We start from the raw sequence: 16709 nt of genomic DNA, 5'->3' as shown, positions 1-16709 counted from the left end.
ACAGCTAGCAGAGGAAGCCTGCCAACAGCAGTGTGCCACTGTGGGAGAGGTGATTCTTTGCTCCATCTGTGCGGATTATCTCACTCGGCAACATTTATGCATGGAACACATTTGTGTTAATGCAAACTGTTTTTAAATAAAGACATGACATTAGTTTGTTATCAAGTAGAAAGCAGACAGGAATTCACCTATGATAAATGAATGGATCTACAACATGACAACATTTTGTAAATCAGCTTGAGCATTTTATTTAGGATGGAGGCTTGATGGTTTATAGAGGATCACTGAGAGACATGTCTTATAATGAGCTTTGGTACTGATGCTTATATCCTTTCAAGGACATTCTCATTATACAATATGTTGTATAATGCACTTCCACAGTCAAGCATAAAAGAAGTGGTCATCGATATCCTCAACTTTATACAGCTATATTTGCAAAAACGTGTTCAAAAATGCAATCATTTCTGTTGCGTGTTGTCATAGAACTTCAAGATGGAGCAGCTGGTGCTCTGTGACAGTGAAGGGAAGCGCCACCATCAATTAGTGCAATAGTTTCTGAACTGTTGAGCAGGCTGAGTCACTGTTAGTGCTGTTGCTGTTTAAACTGATGATGACTAACAGCATTTGGAGTGATGGTGAAGCCTCCATATGTAGATTAAGATTCAGCTAAAAGTGTATTTTCCAGGTCTAGAATACAAAATGAGATGATTCTTGGAAAAATGGCTGTTGATGTGAGGTGCACACTTGACTTGACACATTGAGGGATCCCTTTTTCACCCACCCTGCTTGTCTGTGTAGGAAATCATTAAACCCCCTTATATTTTAAAATGTCACAGTCGGTGGCATTCACATTTTCTTTCTGCCTATACGGCTGGAAACTGTCTTCGTTTCAGCTCTTACTGAATGGCTCTGTAAAAAGAGCTGATTGCCAGCGTATACTCAGAGTTACACTCTGCTGGCAGCTGACTGCTGTGCAGATTGTCCTGCTGGGTGAAGCAGACATTACATAGCCCTGATTGAGAGCTTTGTGGATTGACAGTCTTCTCTAAGGATATGGCAGCATAGTTTAGATTGTAAACACAGACTCAAAAGAACTATTATCATTGCCTGGCCACCAAATGACACAACAGTTGTATTTGAATATGACGTGATGAGATATGATAAGTCATGCTATGATGTGATTTGACTCAGACATGATGATGACACAGTGTTTCTGCATAATTTTGGTGGATAGTTATATCCATACACAGCACATAAGGCTGAAAAAGGCCTGTTATGCATATGCAAACATGGGTGTGGTAGAAAGACTGAGATGCCTGTGAATAGAAATGGAGAATGGAGAGCCACATCTTGAAAAATGAGGAGCTTGCATCTGCTGTGAAGTGAAAATGTGTGTGCATATAATAATAATGTAATATCGTTTGTGTGTGTTGTTTTTTTTTGTCATTTTCTCTTCGCTCAATATTGTGTGTAAGCTTCACTGACATAATGTGACGATGTGATGAAATGTGTACACAGTGTAATGAAAAATGTAGAGATCACACCCGAGAGAGAGAGCGAGAGCGAGAGGGAGAGAGAAAGAGGGAGAGAGAGAGAGAGAGAGGGAGAGAGAGTATCTTGCAAACCCCCACACTGCTTGTGCAAGTCGTGAACAATTTTTGGAGCCTCTGGGAAAAAAAGGGAAGAAGGAGAAGCAGGAGAAGAAAAAAGAAAAGAAAAAAGTCGGATTTTGAAGTGACAGGTAAAATGATGCTGGATGAGAGCAGAGAGGTGGCATCGCCTGTTTGAAATGTCTGCTGCAGCTGATTTTGGGGCCAGTATGCCGGCGTTTTTTTGTCGAATAATAAGAGACCTGCATAGATATTGCTGCTGCTGCCGGTATGTGCACGACTCCACACAGTGAAGGTAATAAAAACCGGCTCGATATTTGCTCTCGATATTTTCTTTTTCTCCCCTCTCCATCTCTCTCTTTATCTTTTTCCTCTTGCATCAAATTGATGCTGCGTGAGGCTGCTGAGCGATGATGCATCGGTGGGGTTTGACTGTGTGAATTCGCATCATATCAAGTGTGTTTACCCTGCGCGGACTCGGAAATGTAAAATCGAGCAATCAACACAGTTTTTTTTCCTTCTCTGACCCACCTTGCGACAAAACGGGGGAAAATGCCTTATTTCGACGCGAGGTGAGAGGATGCCTGTAGCTGTGATTGTGTCATTGCTGCGGCACACTCTGGAGCTCCTCGGCTCAAGACAGACACAACTATCATCAGCTGAAGAGAAGACAGCAAGCTGGCAAGTGCTTCACCACCCAACATAAGCCATACGAGCCTGTGCATGTATGTATGAGGGGGAAAGGCCGAGCGGCTGACACTCTCAAGAGAGGAATCTACATCACTGAGGATCCCATCCCCAAATCTGTCTGAGGACTGCTGTGAGTTTACAAGCTTCCTGATGATTTTTGGAGGGCAGCCCTGATGCATCTTGTGAGTGTGAACACTCAAAGAGCATTTTGCCAGGTTTGCACCACCAGACAGGAGACGGAGCAGACGGTCACTCAGTGTGTGTCATGTTAGAGGCTGGACTCTTGCCTGCTCCCTCCAACTCTCAGCCAAAAATCTCTGACCTGCCCTGTCTGAGCCCTTTTGTATGGGCGTCACTGCTTTAACACAGCAGCACAACAGTTTAAAAAGCAGCACCAACACATTTTCAGACGTTATTGGTTGTGTAAGCTCCTAGGGGGAAAAAAGAAGGTTTTACCCATTCATCCAAAATAAGAGACAGCGGACACATCCAGGGTCAGGATGCAGGTGTCTTTCGCCTGCACTGAGCACAACCTCAAGAGTCGCAGTGAAGACAGGCTCTGTGGCCTTCGCACCGCTCCACCTCCTGGAGGAAGCAGTGGAGGAGCAGGGAGTGGAGGTGGTGGTAGTGGAGGAGGAGGTGGAGGAGGTAGTGGACAAGGGAGCAATGGCAACTCGGTCAAGACCAGGGAAGGGTCCGGGTCCCGTCAGGTTCCACATGGCCATGCCCACATGAAGGAGGCCATTGGGCGCCACACCACTATGAAGTACAGGTGAGTATGGGCCCTAGGTGAGGAGAGGAGGAGCTGGAGCTTCAGGGGCGGAGGGTGTGAGTTTTGATTATGGACCTCCAGATTATTTTACAGGTGCTAGACTATCAAGCCTCCTATCATCATAAAGTCTTCTTTAGTTCTATTTCTGTCAATCTCTTTGTCGAGATGTGAGGTGAATTTAAAGTGAGCTTGAACTGTCACCAACATACAGCCTGCCATATATCGTGCAGGCTGCCTACATGTCCATTAGCAAAGATGAAAAGCGCCTCAGTGAGAGCTTTGACATTATAAAAAAAACATGACATTTACCCTTTAAAAACGCTTACGCACATGCATGTGAAAACGCTTATTTAATCCATACCAGACGGCCATAATGTTATCACAGTATAACAGACAGTATGCATATAGGAGCATTTGCCATAAGCTTTGATATTTTATGGAGCCTTTTGCTCTTCAACACAGATGAATGAAAAGCCTGTCTCCAATAACAGCTCTTCTAAATACACCCCAGAAGGTTTTGAAATGCATTTCATTTCCATAAAATAGTGTTGCAGGACAGTATGCTGACAACCACTGATGCACATACCAGGTCTGAGTCATGATGTAGGAAACAGAACAGAACGGCCCAACAACAAGAAAAAATGTCATTTGTGTGTTTTTTTCCTTTCTCTTATTTATATTATTTGTCACCAAATCAGTTTCAGTTCACCTTGATGGATTAGAGCTTCAGCTTGGCAAGGACAAATTCCACTCACTGAGAAGTGAAAATAAATGTGTATTTAAAACACTTAACATTATACCATTCATTATCTATCAGAGAATGCCACATATCATATGTGTTTCCTTCATTTAGACTGTAAAATTCAATAACTAGGAGGAGCGTTTTAATGACCTGTTTTCCTGTTAATCAGGTTGATTGAATTGCTGCCATTCTCTTGAGTCAATTTAGTTTTCATTTAAGAGGATGTTTAAAAAGGGAATGAGGCTGTTTTCTCGTTTCCTTTCCCAGAGAATGATTGCATATATGTACTTCTTGGATTGGATTATTGTAGCTGCTCTGTCGTCTCTGGAAAAGTGTCACAAATAAGGAGTGCAGCAGCACAATAAGTCTATACAGCATATGGCCAGCTCCAGTTGCCAGTGGCAACACCCCAGGCATTGCCTTTAGTTTTTGTCTGTCTTACTTCCCAATCAGCCAGCATTGCTGTTGCTTATCAGTCCCTTCTGCAACACAGTCCGTTCGAAGCCACACCACCCGACCGCAGTGTCTGTTTGTGGCAACACAGTGATCGCACATTCTCCATTTTACACAGTTGTCATAACCAGACTGAGGTCAGGAGGAAAAAGGAATAATTTGCTCTTAAAACTCACTGCATATAGTTGGAATTAGTTGGTGTGTTGAGACCACTACAGAGCCAAAGTACAAGTGATACAGATGAGATCTGTATTGCTTTTTCCAGATGGCAACTAATGTTACCACTATTTGCGCATGTTTTCTAATCCCCCATGCTATCTCATTAACCTGAGTATCCATCACTCACGAGCAGTTCAATGACGATGGCACCTGCTGTCAGTTATCACTCCCATGAGCCCCTGCCGACATCCCCTGTCCCAACTCTCTTTCTTTGATCTAAGTTGTGCAATTTCTGACTAATTGTTGTTAAAATATTCTCTTTCAATTGTTTGTAAAGTTGAAAAGGTGTTTGGGCATGCATGTGTGTAGGTTTTAAGATTATGACAAAGGTATTGGAAAGATAATGGTTAAAAAAGTGCATTAAACTTTAATACATTAACATAGAATGAGAGTTTAAATCATTTAATGTCAGGGATATTGTGGCTATATTAACAGATATTTATCTTTCTTAAAAAACAACTTCATCTTTTCAAGAATAATTGTTAATAATTCAACATTTTAACATAATTTCAATCTTTAACATGTTGTATCATTACACCACATACATTTCTGATGTTATTGACTTGCATGTACTTCATCATCAAATCTCAAACCTAGATAAGCTTACACCCAAATGAACAAAAACAGTGTTTATATGACTGTTGGATATTTTAAGATATTTTATAAATGTTAAAGTCTTTTGAGACTTGTAGAGGTAACTGTGAGGAGTGACAGTTGAGGAGGTGACTGTCACTCAGTAAATTGACCGTTTCTATGGTAACCATGCCAGTGGTAGGTAGCAGGATGCAACAGTCTTAATGCACAAGTGAGGAAAGGAGCATGACTGCTACTTTCATTTTGAAGTTTCATGTGAGTGGGAAAGCCCTTTTACATAAAACATTGTACAGTATGACACAGTGAAGAGAGTGAAACATTTTAGTGTCAAACACTAATTGTAATAATTGAGCGTTACGACAGTGTAAAGGACAGCAGGTGAGACAGGATGGAGTTCAGGGATGACGACACATAAATGACACTCTGCAGGGAGACTAACTGAACTTTTGTAACAGTTTGGTTGTGTACTGTGAATTTAAAGTATCCACAAATGGTTAAAGGAATAGTCTGACATTTTGATAAACACGCTTGTACAATTTCTTGCCTGTACTGTGAATTTAAAGTATCCACTATTTTTCATATTTACCGTACACATGAGTGTGGTATCAATCATCTCATCTGACTTTAAGAAAGATGATTGTATTTCTCAAAAGACAAAAACTATTCCTTGAACAGTTCAATGGTCTTAGATTGACTGAACAAAGCTTACAAACGTAACACTGTAAAACTGAGCTGCAATGATTTTTCACAGGTTTGGACACCAGTGATGTCTACAGAACCTAAGGTCCACTTATTGGCTTTGATGATGACTGAAAGCTCAGGAACCAGTTGGACCATGAGTTGTAATGATGTTCTTAAATAATAATATAATATCTAAATCTCTACCACTAAACATTTAGGACTTGCTGTGCTCACATTGATGTCTAACCTGAAGTTACGTTTTCAAAAGATGAGTAAATGAAGCAGTTAGAGCAGATAAAAAATAGAAATCACAGGCAACAGATATACCATAATGTAAAATACTGTCATAATAATACTGAATATTCATGTGTGGCTGGAGAACAAGGCTTATTTGCATTTGAAGTGTGGTGACATTAATTGATGCTGAGAGTTTTTATTCTATAACAGAGAACACTTGAACGCGGGGATTTGAAAGCCTGAACTCTCAGCAGCTGATGAAGTAATGATTGAGTCGTTTGGTGCTGATGAACAACCCTGTCAAGCTGTATAGATATATTGTGGTCATTTAGAACCATGAGACACTGAGCCAGTCTTATTGCTCTCACAGTAAGCCCCTTTTTACAGTCAAGTTGTAATCTTAACCTTTTGTACAATCTGCGGGCACAGTGACCTCACAGCTTCAGTCTTCAATACTTATTTAAGTCATGTGGGTTTAGAGTCGCCTCCAAAATAAAACTATTAAAAAGCAGAGTTGTTTTTTTTTTTATAAAACTTGATCGTAAATATAAAGTCCTGTTGAGTAATGATGAATGATAATTAGGTGATAATTAAGTACTTTGGCTGCATTGCTATCATGATTGATAATAATTACTGGGCTCAAGTGGTTTTGGAAGCAGGGAGGAGAACAGGACAGCACGCTGCTACAACCTTGACCTTAAACTCTCCTCTCGCTGGATTTTTGTTGATTTTTCAGTTGAAACATCACACTTTACCTTCACTTGTGGCTCGTAACCAAGATTTATCCAAACTATGGAGCAGCAATCTTGGCTTGTTTGAAACTGTGAGCATCATAATCAGAACCAGAAAAAACAATGTCACGTCCTTTGAATAAGCTGCCTGGTCAATGTCTGATATTGTCTCCCCAGCAGAGACAAAGTCATTGCATGTCATTACATAAGAGCAAATAGCAGCCTAATGAAAGGCAGTGTGAAAAGGTCCTGAAAAAGGCTCAAAAAGTCATAAAGGTTTCACATTTTACACTTATTTTAAATTTATAACAGCTCTTAATTTGTCTACTCTGGTATTAGATATATGTTTAAATTAAAATGATTTTCGCAGCTGTAAAATAAACCAATGTCAGAGGTTGTATTGTTTCACTGAATGATTTGAGTTAGTTGCAATAAGATGACAAAATATTCAAACCTATTCCTTTTATCCTCAAAAACATCTTAGCAACTGCATTTCATCATTTTAAATTCACTGAACTGTCAAACTCTGTTTTTATGATGCAGCGGACGGGGAAACTGACATATTATTCTGATATTCAGCTTCATCCCTCACTCAACAGACATAAAAGAGGTCGGCAGAACAGCACAGTGACCTTTTCAAACACTGAATCTCATTATTAAACTCCTTTTGAACACATCGGTACGAGTCAAAATTCAAACTACAGAGACATTTTAGTATTGTTTCATCTCATCTACACTGCATTACCAAGGACAGGCAGTGCTACATATATTCTTATGGCAATCCATCAAACTTTGCATAGTTTGGAACAACTGACAGAACTATAAAGTGTTTCACAATTTAAATATCAGCTGGTGTGATCTCTCGGCCGTGCCACTTCATTACATTCAATTTCAGCTAATAGGAGAGTCATGACCACTAATAAAGTGTTAGCAGTTAATATATAATTGTCAATGCTGTGGGCACCAATAAAAAGTAATTCACCTCAATTGTACTGTGGCAGAAATCTGTGCATGGCTGAATACAACTAGAAGTAAGTGAGAAAATACTGTATGTTCTTTATGTTTTCGGTGAACTGTACCTTTAAAACCCAGAATCTGTGCATACAGCGTTATTAAAAGAGAGCAGAAAGTCCACCATATTCCCACAGTACGTGCTCAGAAAATGCATGTATAAGCACACGCACACACATATTGACGTGAGTGTTATTAATATCTAGGTATGCTTCCCTCTGGAGAAGAGCCTGCTCAGCATGTGTGTGGCGTTTTATGACAACTGCAGGAGGAAAAAAATCCATCATTTGCAGCTAACCATCTGTACATGGTGTCTTCCTTCTGTCTTGGGTGAGAACGAACTGTAAATGTCAGCACAGGTTAAAATGCTGACTACACTATGACGGAGCACCTGAGCGCCTCCTTTCTCTCCACCATTAATAATGTATGGAACAACCCAGTCCCTATAATCACGTTGTTTGGAGTAGGTGATTTATGGTGAGAGAAATGAACAGACAAGAAAACACAGGAAAGGCCTGCTTATAAAGGGCTACAGAGAAGCATCTGTGTTTCTGTGTGCCCTGGCTCACAGTGCATTCATGTGTGACCATATGTAGATCTGTGCCTGCGTTCCAGTGTAATTCCCATCAAGCATGAATATTCACGTGAAAGCATCGACCAGCTTCTGATGCGTGCACAGTGTAGCTCTCATCTGTTTTCACATAACCAAATCCACGTCAGACGTAATATAGGCCGAGCCATGTCTGCGTACATGCATACGCGCGTGTGTGAGGAAGAGAGAGAGTGAGAGAGAGAGAGAGAGAGAGAGAGAGAGAGAGAAAGAGAGAGAGAGAGAGTGAGAGAGAGCGAGAGAGAGAGAGAGAGAGTGGGAGAGACTGTCATGAAGCAGATAGTGAGAGGAAAGAGCAAGCATGTGTCTCTCCAGACTCACTGATAGTAATTTAGCAGACTGCAGCACTGCAGAGAGCGGTGGAGTTGAGAGCAGGGAGGGGGCGGCCAGTTGTCACACAGAGAAACAATGACATCCTCCATTGCCCAGAAACAACATTGTATTGTTTTCTGTATTTTTACTGCATGTGGCATGACAGTCATGAAATTCTCCCACTAATGTGTGTCGGTTTTCTCATTTGCTCTTGTCATGATGCACTTAAACATGTTAAGCGTAGATGTTAGTCTGTCAGCTTTGTGTGCACTTATTTTCCCATTCTCTAAAAGCATCATGGGTATAAGCATGCTGAAACAGAAACAGAAGCGTTTGTCTTGCGGTTGTGGTTGATACTAAATGCTTGACAGTCTCCTAATGTTGACTCATGTTTTGTGGTGGCATTTTTGCATTTGTCATACAAACACACTTGCTTCTTCACCACTGTATGATTTGAAAATAAAACTATGGAAACAAGGTGGTCTGTTGAGTAATTAAATACAGTTGGATAGGCTTCTTGAACGTATGATAAAACATTGATGTTCATTCAAATAGCAGGTTTATCATACATAATGATAAAGATGTCAATATTTTTTCCTAAAGTTCCCTAAAAGTTAAGAAAATGTAGATGATAAAAAAAAAGCCACACTGCTTATTTTATCATCCCACTTGCACTTTGAGACAGATAGAAATGTCAACCATGTAATTTAAATGCACTCAGCGTGCAGGTCTGCCAGGTGACACTGAGACTTAAATGCTGCTATTTTTTATGAATTTCAAACACTTTGTTACAAATATGAATCTGAGTACAGCTGTATGAACTAGCTAGTAATATTTTTAGGATGGTGTTATCAGTACAACCTTGTCAAATATGGTTAGACAAAGATTTTTCGTTCACTTCCTTTAACTGAATGTAGGGTAAAGGGGCATAATTTGATGGATGTCACAAAACAACACAACAAAACAAATGAAAAAACATTTAAATAACTTATTTGGAAAAACAGCTTCCAGAAAAAGTGTCTGAAGTGTGTTTTCTCCCATGTGCCTCATTTATATTTCCTCTCAGTGTTCAAAGTGACTGTCAGTGTGTGATTGTCTCAGAGCAGGCAGGGCTGTCATTGGTTTTCAAACGGTGGTTGAGAGCCAGATTACCATACGAGGAATCAACTGCATCAAACCGCACTAACACCTTTTTCCCTCTTTATAGTACACGCAGCCCTCCACCTGTGTGCTATTTTGACAGAGTTGAAAGTAATGACACAAACAATGCGTTTCACACCCACATGCAGCACCTACATGAACACTGACACCCCCCCCCCCCCCAACACACACACAGCAAACCCACACACAGCGGGACTCAAATGCTTACATATGCAGGAATCTAAAAATAGCTTTGGGTCAGGCATTAAAAATAGACCAGAGAAAATAAAAGCAGGACTCATTGGGCTGAGTGTAAATGCTCTGACAGTCTGTCTTTCTGCATTTGGTTATTTGTGGCAGATGCAGGCGGGCAGACAGGCAGAGAGGGGAGAGGCGCTGGAGATGAAAAGACGAGCTAGTTGCACTGCAGTTCTGCTGCCTCTCCAGCTGGCTCCCCGGCTAATTAGAATGGAGGAGAGCATGCATGGAGGAGGAGAGTGAGCATGAAGCCCACATCGTTTTCAGCTGTACATGCCCCTATGGTCAAAAATGCAGCTTTCTGCTTCTCACAGCTTGCCCTTCAAAATTCAGCTGTCTGGATAATCAGATGTGGCATGTTGGGTAATGGACTCCTCTGTAGCTTATGGAACATTTTGATTTTGGGCTATTTACTGTGCAGACCTGAGCTTTTTCGCTCGGACTCTATCCGTGCTGAGCTCTGTTGCCTCCAGCTATTTCACTGACCCAGTGTAATACAGTGAACTGTTAACATATGAAGGATAAAAGGTCAATTGTTCAGAATTAATTAGACGCAGGCAGTCATTTAACCACAGGCAGAAAAAGACTTCCACTAAGTCGCAGCGGTGGTGGAAGCAGATCCAGGAACACTGTGGTAATAGGTTATATTAACATTTAGTGTCCTGTCTCATGCATCCATTTGAGTTACAGACTATTTCTTTTATTGTAATTCATTTAAATTTTTGTCTGTCATGTCCATTTTCAGTTCATCCAAGATTGAGTCTGTGTTTTATGTTTTTGTTTATTAGTGTGTTTATTGTTTTATGACACAATAAAACCAAACCAAACTATCTAAACTAACTGAACTACCACAATGTAAAAATACTTCAAAACTAAGTACGATTTTAACTGGAAAATGTATTCAAGTTGAGTAGAGTTAGATACTATATTTATATTTATATTTATATATTGTGTTATTAGACAATTTGTGCTGCTGCATGGATGGAGCAATTTTATCATCATAAGCTGTTGGGTAGTATAATATATAACTATGCACCAAATCTTAAAAGCTGGTTATATGTTTTGTATGCAAAATCTGCATATATATGTATATGTATACGTATATATATCTCTCTCTATATAAGCATATGTATATAGGCAAATTTTACATACAAAACATATAACCATCTTTTAAGACACAGTGCATAGTTATATCTATATCCATATCTATGGATATATATACACATATATAAATAAATAAAAATACAAAAATGTATGTATATATATTTTATTTGTATGTATGTATATAAATGTCATGTAGTCTTTTTCCACAGTTCATTTTTTCTGTCTTTATTCACAGGAACCTCGGGAAGTCAGGCCTACGTGTATCCTGCCTCGGGTTAGGTGAGTAAGTTTGAAGGCAGGAAAAGATTCATCTCATTCATTTTCAACCCCTCAAAAAAAACAACCAAACACCTCTGTCTCTCCTCTCGTTCAGGCACCTGGGTGACTTTTGGATCACAGATCCCTGATGAGGTGAGAGCTCTGTCATCTTTCAGTTTGTGTGAAAAGTGAACTCCTGAGCACCTTTACGCTTTTGTGGAAAACGATGGTACTGTGGGCACAAATCTCAGTGTTTTTAGTTCTTTTTATAAAATCCTTCAGACCTGTTGCCTTGAAACTGTACTGGCTTGGTGAGATGTTGTCTGTATCTACACTGTATAATCCTCCCTGCATAGAGTCCTTCACAAATGACCTCTGAGTAATTGGAATCTGTCCATTGTGTCAATCTCAATTTTTGTGCTCCCCCAGATGGCTGAGAACCTGATGACCATAGCTTATGAGGCAGGAGTGAACCTGTTTGACACGGCGGAGGTGTATGCCTCTGGAAGGTCAGACTTCACTTCACTCCAAGCACCAAATATAACTTTGACTTTTTCTTCATTCCTTTTTTAAATCAAAATCTCTGCTTCAACTCCTCTGATAAAACATACTGTTGAGCTGCATGAACAACTAATTCTTCTGCCTGTTTTCAGGTGTTTTTAACATATGACGTGTTTGTTGATTTACTGCATGATTTAATATTGCTGTGCACTGATGTGAAGTTAGCATCGACCTATCACAATTAATCATGTGCTTCTCCACAGAGCGGAAATCACTCTAGGGAACATTATAAAGAAGAAAGGATGGAGGTGATATTACTCATTTATCCAAACTGACTCACATGCATATGAAAAACTCTCTAACTCTGTTATATCAGGAATATCTTTTTTGAAAGTGCTGCATTTCCACGTTTTTATTATTGTTGGAACAGGCGCACCATTAAATTATCTCAAGGGGAATTCTTATTTCAAAACAAGTGTAGAGCTTTAGTCTCTGAAAGACTATAAAAGGACAAAAATGCAACCTTGTGAAAATACTCCCAGTTTATAAGCTTGATAGCTGACTTGCACCCCTGCAAAATACACATTGGTGTGGGAATTTGTCTGGATATTTTTAATCTGGGGAAATGTCAGTTCATAAAGTCAAACTTTAAATTGAGACAGTGTTTTCTGTCTTTTGGTATATGTGTAAATACAATAAAATGTGTGGATCTTTAAAGAAATACAATACTGGTCCACATATATTTTAATGTGTACCACTGATTATAAGCAAGGATGATGAAAAACAGAGAAAATATACATAACATAATCCAAGAAAAAAGCATTGTGTTAAGTATTACATGTAGAAATTAGAAATTTAAAAAACTCTATATACTATAAACTGATTCTCTAATAAGACTGTGCTCCTAACACTCGTTTTTTTCTTGCCAGGCGTTCAAGTTTTGTAATTACAACAAAGATCTATTGGGGAGGCCAGTAAGTAAATCATAAAAGACTATGTGCTCAGCCTTTTCCTTTGAAGTCTTTGTTTCCCTGTCCAAAGCATAGCAATAATGTGTATTTTCATTACTTTACAGAGCAGAGACAGAGAGAGGACTCTCCAGAAAGCACATTATTGAAGGTAGAGTACCAGGAATTCATTTGTAAAGAATCATAACCAACAATAAGATGATTTAAGATGCTTCTTGTCTAAATGCATGTAATCCTACAGGTTAAATCAGAAAGTGAAACACTGGGTTAAAATCAAGAAAGGGATTATTTCAGAGTTGAGGTTTATTACTAAATTGATATTAACAGTCACTGAGAGTGTGTGTTTAGAGAAAAAATGATTCTGGTCTATAGAAAACAGGTCAAATGAACTGTAGGAAATATAAATCTAATCTAATAAATCTATATTATATTGGATTTTGGGGTTCTTGTGCTGTGTATGAAATGTTTCTCTGAGTGCATTAGTTCAAACTCTAAACAGGCTGTTAGTTGTGATGAATCATTTGATGACTTAATCTTGGAGTCTGAGTGCTGTGTGCCTCGCTCAGTTAAAAAAACTCTGTGTTCTGTGTCACATTTAACACATCAATGTTCCTTAAAATCAAATAAATTGCTATGTTTCGTAACGGCTAAAGAAAGCTCAAGCATACTCCTCCGCAGTAGTTTATGGCTGTGACACTATTTTCTGGTAGAGATGAGATTTTATTCGAAGATGAGGATGAAAATGGAAATACAGGATGAAAATGAATGTTTCAATGGATGTCCGCAAGATGTTCAGTGCAAATTTGATCTCAGGGCTAATGTTTTTCCAGCCACTTAAGCAGCTTGCTTTCCCAAATCTGACCCTAAAGAAAGCTAAGAGGCTCTTGGCCTTGTATGCTCGTCTACTTTGTTTGTTTATAAGTGGCATGGCCTCAGGGTGACCATTTAACAAGGAGCTGAATGTGCTGTTTGACCAACATTGACATGAGGCTTTTGATTTGAGGCTATTGTGTAAGGACTAAACTACTTGCATCTCTCGGCATGCATGGACAGTGTTCATATTTGGACTTCATAGTTCACTTCGTTCTTGACTTTGACCTCTACTGTGGTTGACATGATTTTGAGTGAAAAACCTCAACAAATGCTAGAAGGACTGCTATGAAATTTGACCTTTTTATTTCATCTTCAAATTCCTCCAAAACTAATAACATTCCTATCAACTTCAGCTGTACTTAATTAGCTGTGTTGACGTACAGTACAGCCTCACAGAGCCGCTAACATGGTGTTGACTCTTGAATGAATAAATTGTTGATGATGGTGATGTCTAATAATTGGCCATTGTTGATAACAGGTTTAAGAGGATCCTTATCAAGACTTCAGCTAGATTATGTGGACATTGTTTTTGCCAACAGAAACGACGTCAACAGTCCGATGGAAGGTCAGTGACTAATGTTTGAAATGATTCTCCTGATATCCTCACGCATGTCACAGATCATGTACTGTACTAATCATTGATATGGTCAAGCGTGGATAATGTAAAACATATGTGCATATGTTTATGCATGCATGAAAAAGCTGCAAAACAAATGCCTTTTAATGATCAACATTGTATAGTTTAAATATGTTACATGCTGTGATTTGCAGAGATTGTACGGGCCATGACATTTGTAATAAACCAGGGCATGGCCATGTACTGGGGAACCTCACGCTGGAGTGCCATGGAAATCATGGTGAATGCTGATCTCCTATTCAGAAATGCTCACGCTTGACAAATTTAATACTGTCTAACTTTTGTTAACCATGCTGTTTTTTTGCTCTTTGACACTAGGAGGCATACTCAGTGGCACGCCAGTTCAACCTGATACCACCTGTGTGTGAGCAGGCAGAGTATCACTATTTCCAGAGGGACAAAGTTGAGGTGCAGCTTCCTGAGCTCTACCACAAGATAGGTCAGACTACCACAGTCTCACAGCTCTATATATCTTATTTAAGTTCATTTAATCAACTTTATTCCATTAAATACTGAATGACAATCCTCCATTTATGCTCTCTCAGGCGTTGGAGCAATGACCTGGTCTCCACTTGCTTGCGGATTAATCACAGGGAAGTACAGCGATGGTGTACCAGAGTGCTCCAGAGCAGCAATGAAGGTCAGTTTGATTTGACTGGCCCTCCTCTGGGATTTTTCTCACTGCAAATCAGCCTCAGTGTAATTCTCCACCTGATCAGCTGGCTATTGGAGTGTGAAATCAGTAAAATAAGTAATTGTATCAATGCTTTTCTTCATCTTTCTCTTGGTAAAAAAGGGATACCAGTGGCTGAAGGAGCGAGTGAACTGCGAGGAGGGCCGCAGGCAGCTCGCTAAAATCAAGGAGCTCCATCTACTGGCTGACAGACTGGGCTGCACTGCTGCACAGTTAGCCATAGGTACGACCTAACCACATGACTGTACAGAACACTTTTTGTTTGATAATGTACACAGAAAATTAGGCAGCAGACCCCGATTTAATATCCTCTGCTTTACATGATTTCAGGTTTCCTATGCGTCTATCTGCCTGTTGGAACTTTAGTCCTGATCAATGACCTTGTTAGTTAATTTACGTCACTTTTTCCATCTTTGTGTTTTATCAATAGTATTGTCTAGAAGGCATGTTTTTTCCCATGTTTTTTCCCATGATGTATCCTTGCTTGTTTATGACAAAGTGTGCTGCTTTGGGATCACTGTCATGATAGGCATCTATCTTAACTCCTGCTCAAATATTTTTAGCCAATATGTTTAATTTGGACATAGGACTTGAATTGAAAAAACACCAAGTAGCATATTGCCTGATTCCTATCACTGATATCAGAGTTGTATGTGTTTTCTCTCTTTCTTTATTTTATAGCCTGGTGTCTGCGCAGTGAGGGAGTCAGCTCAGTACTTCTGGGTGTTTCTAATACAGACCAGCTACTTGAGAACCTGGGTGCCCTCCGGGTAGATATGTTTTCTTTCTTTCCCCCACATCTATCATTTTGACTGACATACTGAGCCACAAGTCGTTCAAACTAATTGTTTGCTTTCCTTCTTTCTTGCAGATTTTGTCCCAAATGACCCCTCAAGCCATCATTGAGATTGATGCCCTGCTGGGAAATAAGCCACACTCGAAGAAAGAGTCCCGTGCTTGAAGATGCAAATCTGAGTGACAGATGATGTTTCAAGAAGAGAGATGAAAAAGACAGACATTGGGAAACATTGCTTTTTGCTCTGCTGTATACTCAACAACTTGCATGTTCTCAGCAACATTATGCTTCCAGTATGTGCGCATATCCATTTTGCGCAGTACATTGTATCATGTATGAAAAAAAAGAAGAAAATCTCTCAATTGTTAAAAAAAAGAAAACAAAAACAGGTCATATAATGTTCACTACTGATTGTTCACAGACTAATAATTTCTACAGAGGTTAAAGGTCAGAGCGGCAGGTCTCTCTCCACAATGTATAGAGACCAAGAGAGGCTGAAAAATATTTAACTGTTGTCAAAGCAGATTTGACTCTTGTTAATCAAAAGTGAAAAAAAACCACCTCTGTGCTCAAATGCAACTTTAATGCGTGAACAGTATTTTCATTGGACATCTGAGTCTCCTCCCCTTGCAGCTAGCTGTTATTCTGTATGATGTTTAGTACCCAGCAGCCAGAGAGCCAAAGGTTAGTGTCTAGACTAACATTTCCCATAGTGTGCATGTGACTGGTCTGCCACGCTCACTGCTTTACAGGGTTGGGAACAATGGATTACTTGTAGTGTCGTTACAGTGATCTGACTGTTAAAAAGAGGAAAAACT

At 39.6% G+C, this 16709-nt stretch overlaps 1 protein-coding gene across 1 annotated transcript; it reads left to right on the top strand.

The window, feature by feature from the left end:
* The first annotated feature begins 2800 nt into the window (after nucleotides 1-2800).
* LOC128371646 (voltage-gated potassium channel subunit beta-3-like) lies at nucleotides 2801-16056 on the top strand. Its single transcript, XM_053332011.1, has 14 exons — nucleotides 2801-3072; nucleotides 11400-11443; nucleotides 11538-11575; nucleotides 11852-11931; nucleotides 12187-12231; nucleotides 12853-12897; nucleotides 12999-13042; nucleotides 14243-14329; nucleotides 14536-14621; nucleotides 14720-14840; nucleotides 14947-15041; nucleotides 15198-15318; nucleotides 15777-15865; nucleotides 15967-16056. The coding sequence occupies exons 1-14, from the start codon at nucleotides 2801-2803 to the stop codon at nucleotides 16054-16056; spliced, it is 1257 nt and encodes a 418-aa protein (XP_053187986.1).
* The last annotated feature ends 653 nt before the right edge of the window (nucleotides 16057-16709 follow it).

The sequence above is a fragment of the Scomber japonicus genome, chromosome 13 (genome assembly GCF_027409825.1).
Source record: "Scomber japonicus isolate fScoJap1 chromosome 13, fScoJap1.pri, whole genome shotgun sequence".
NCBI classification, from domain to species: domain Eukaryota; kingdom Metazoa; phylum Chordata; class Actinopteri; order Scombriformes; family Scombridae; genus Scomber; species Scomber japonicus.
The sequence above is the reverse complement of the archived record's forward strand: the minus strand, read 5'-3'. Positions and strand labels throughout refer to the sequence as shown.

Coding starts and splice junctions, on each gene's coding strand:
- LOC128371646 (XM_053332011.1), top strand. CDS start 2,801: ATGCAGGTGTCTTTCGCCTGCACTGAGCACAACCTCAAGAGTCGCAGT. Junction 11,932..12,186: donor GAGGTGTATGCCTCTGGAAG/GTCAGACTTCAC, acceptor GCTTCTCCACAG/AGCGGAAATCACTCTAGGGA. Junction 15,866..15,966: donor AGAACCTGGGTGCCCTCCGG/GTAGATATGTTT, acceptor TCTTTCTTGCAG/ATTTTGTCCCAAATGACCCC.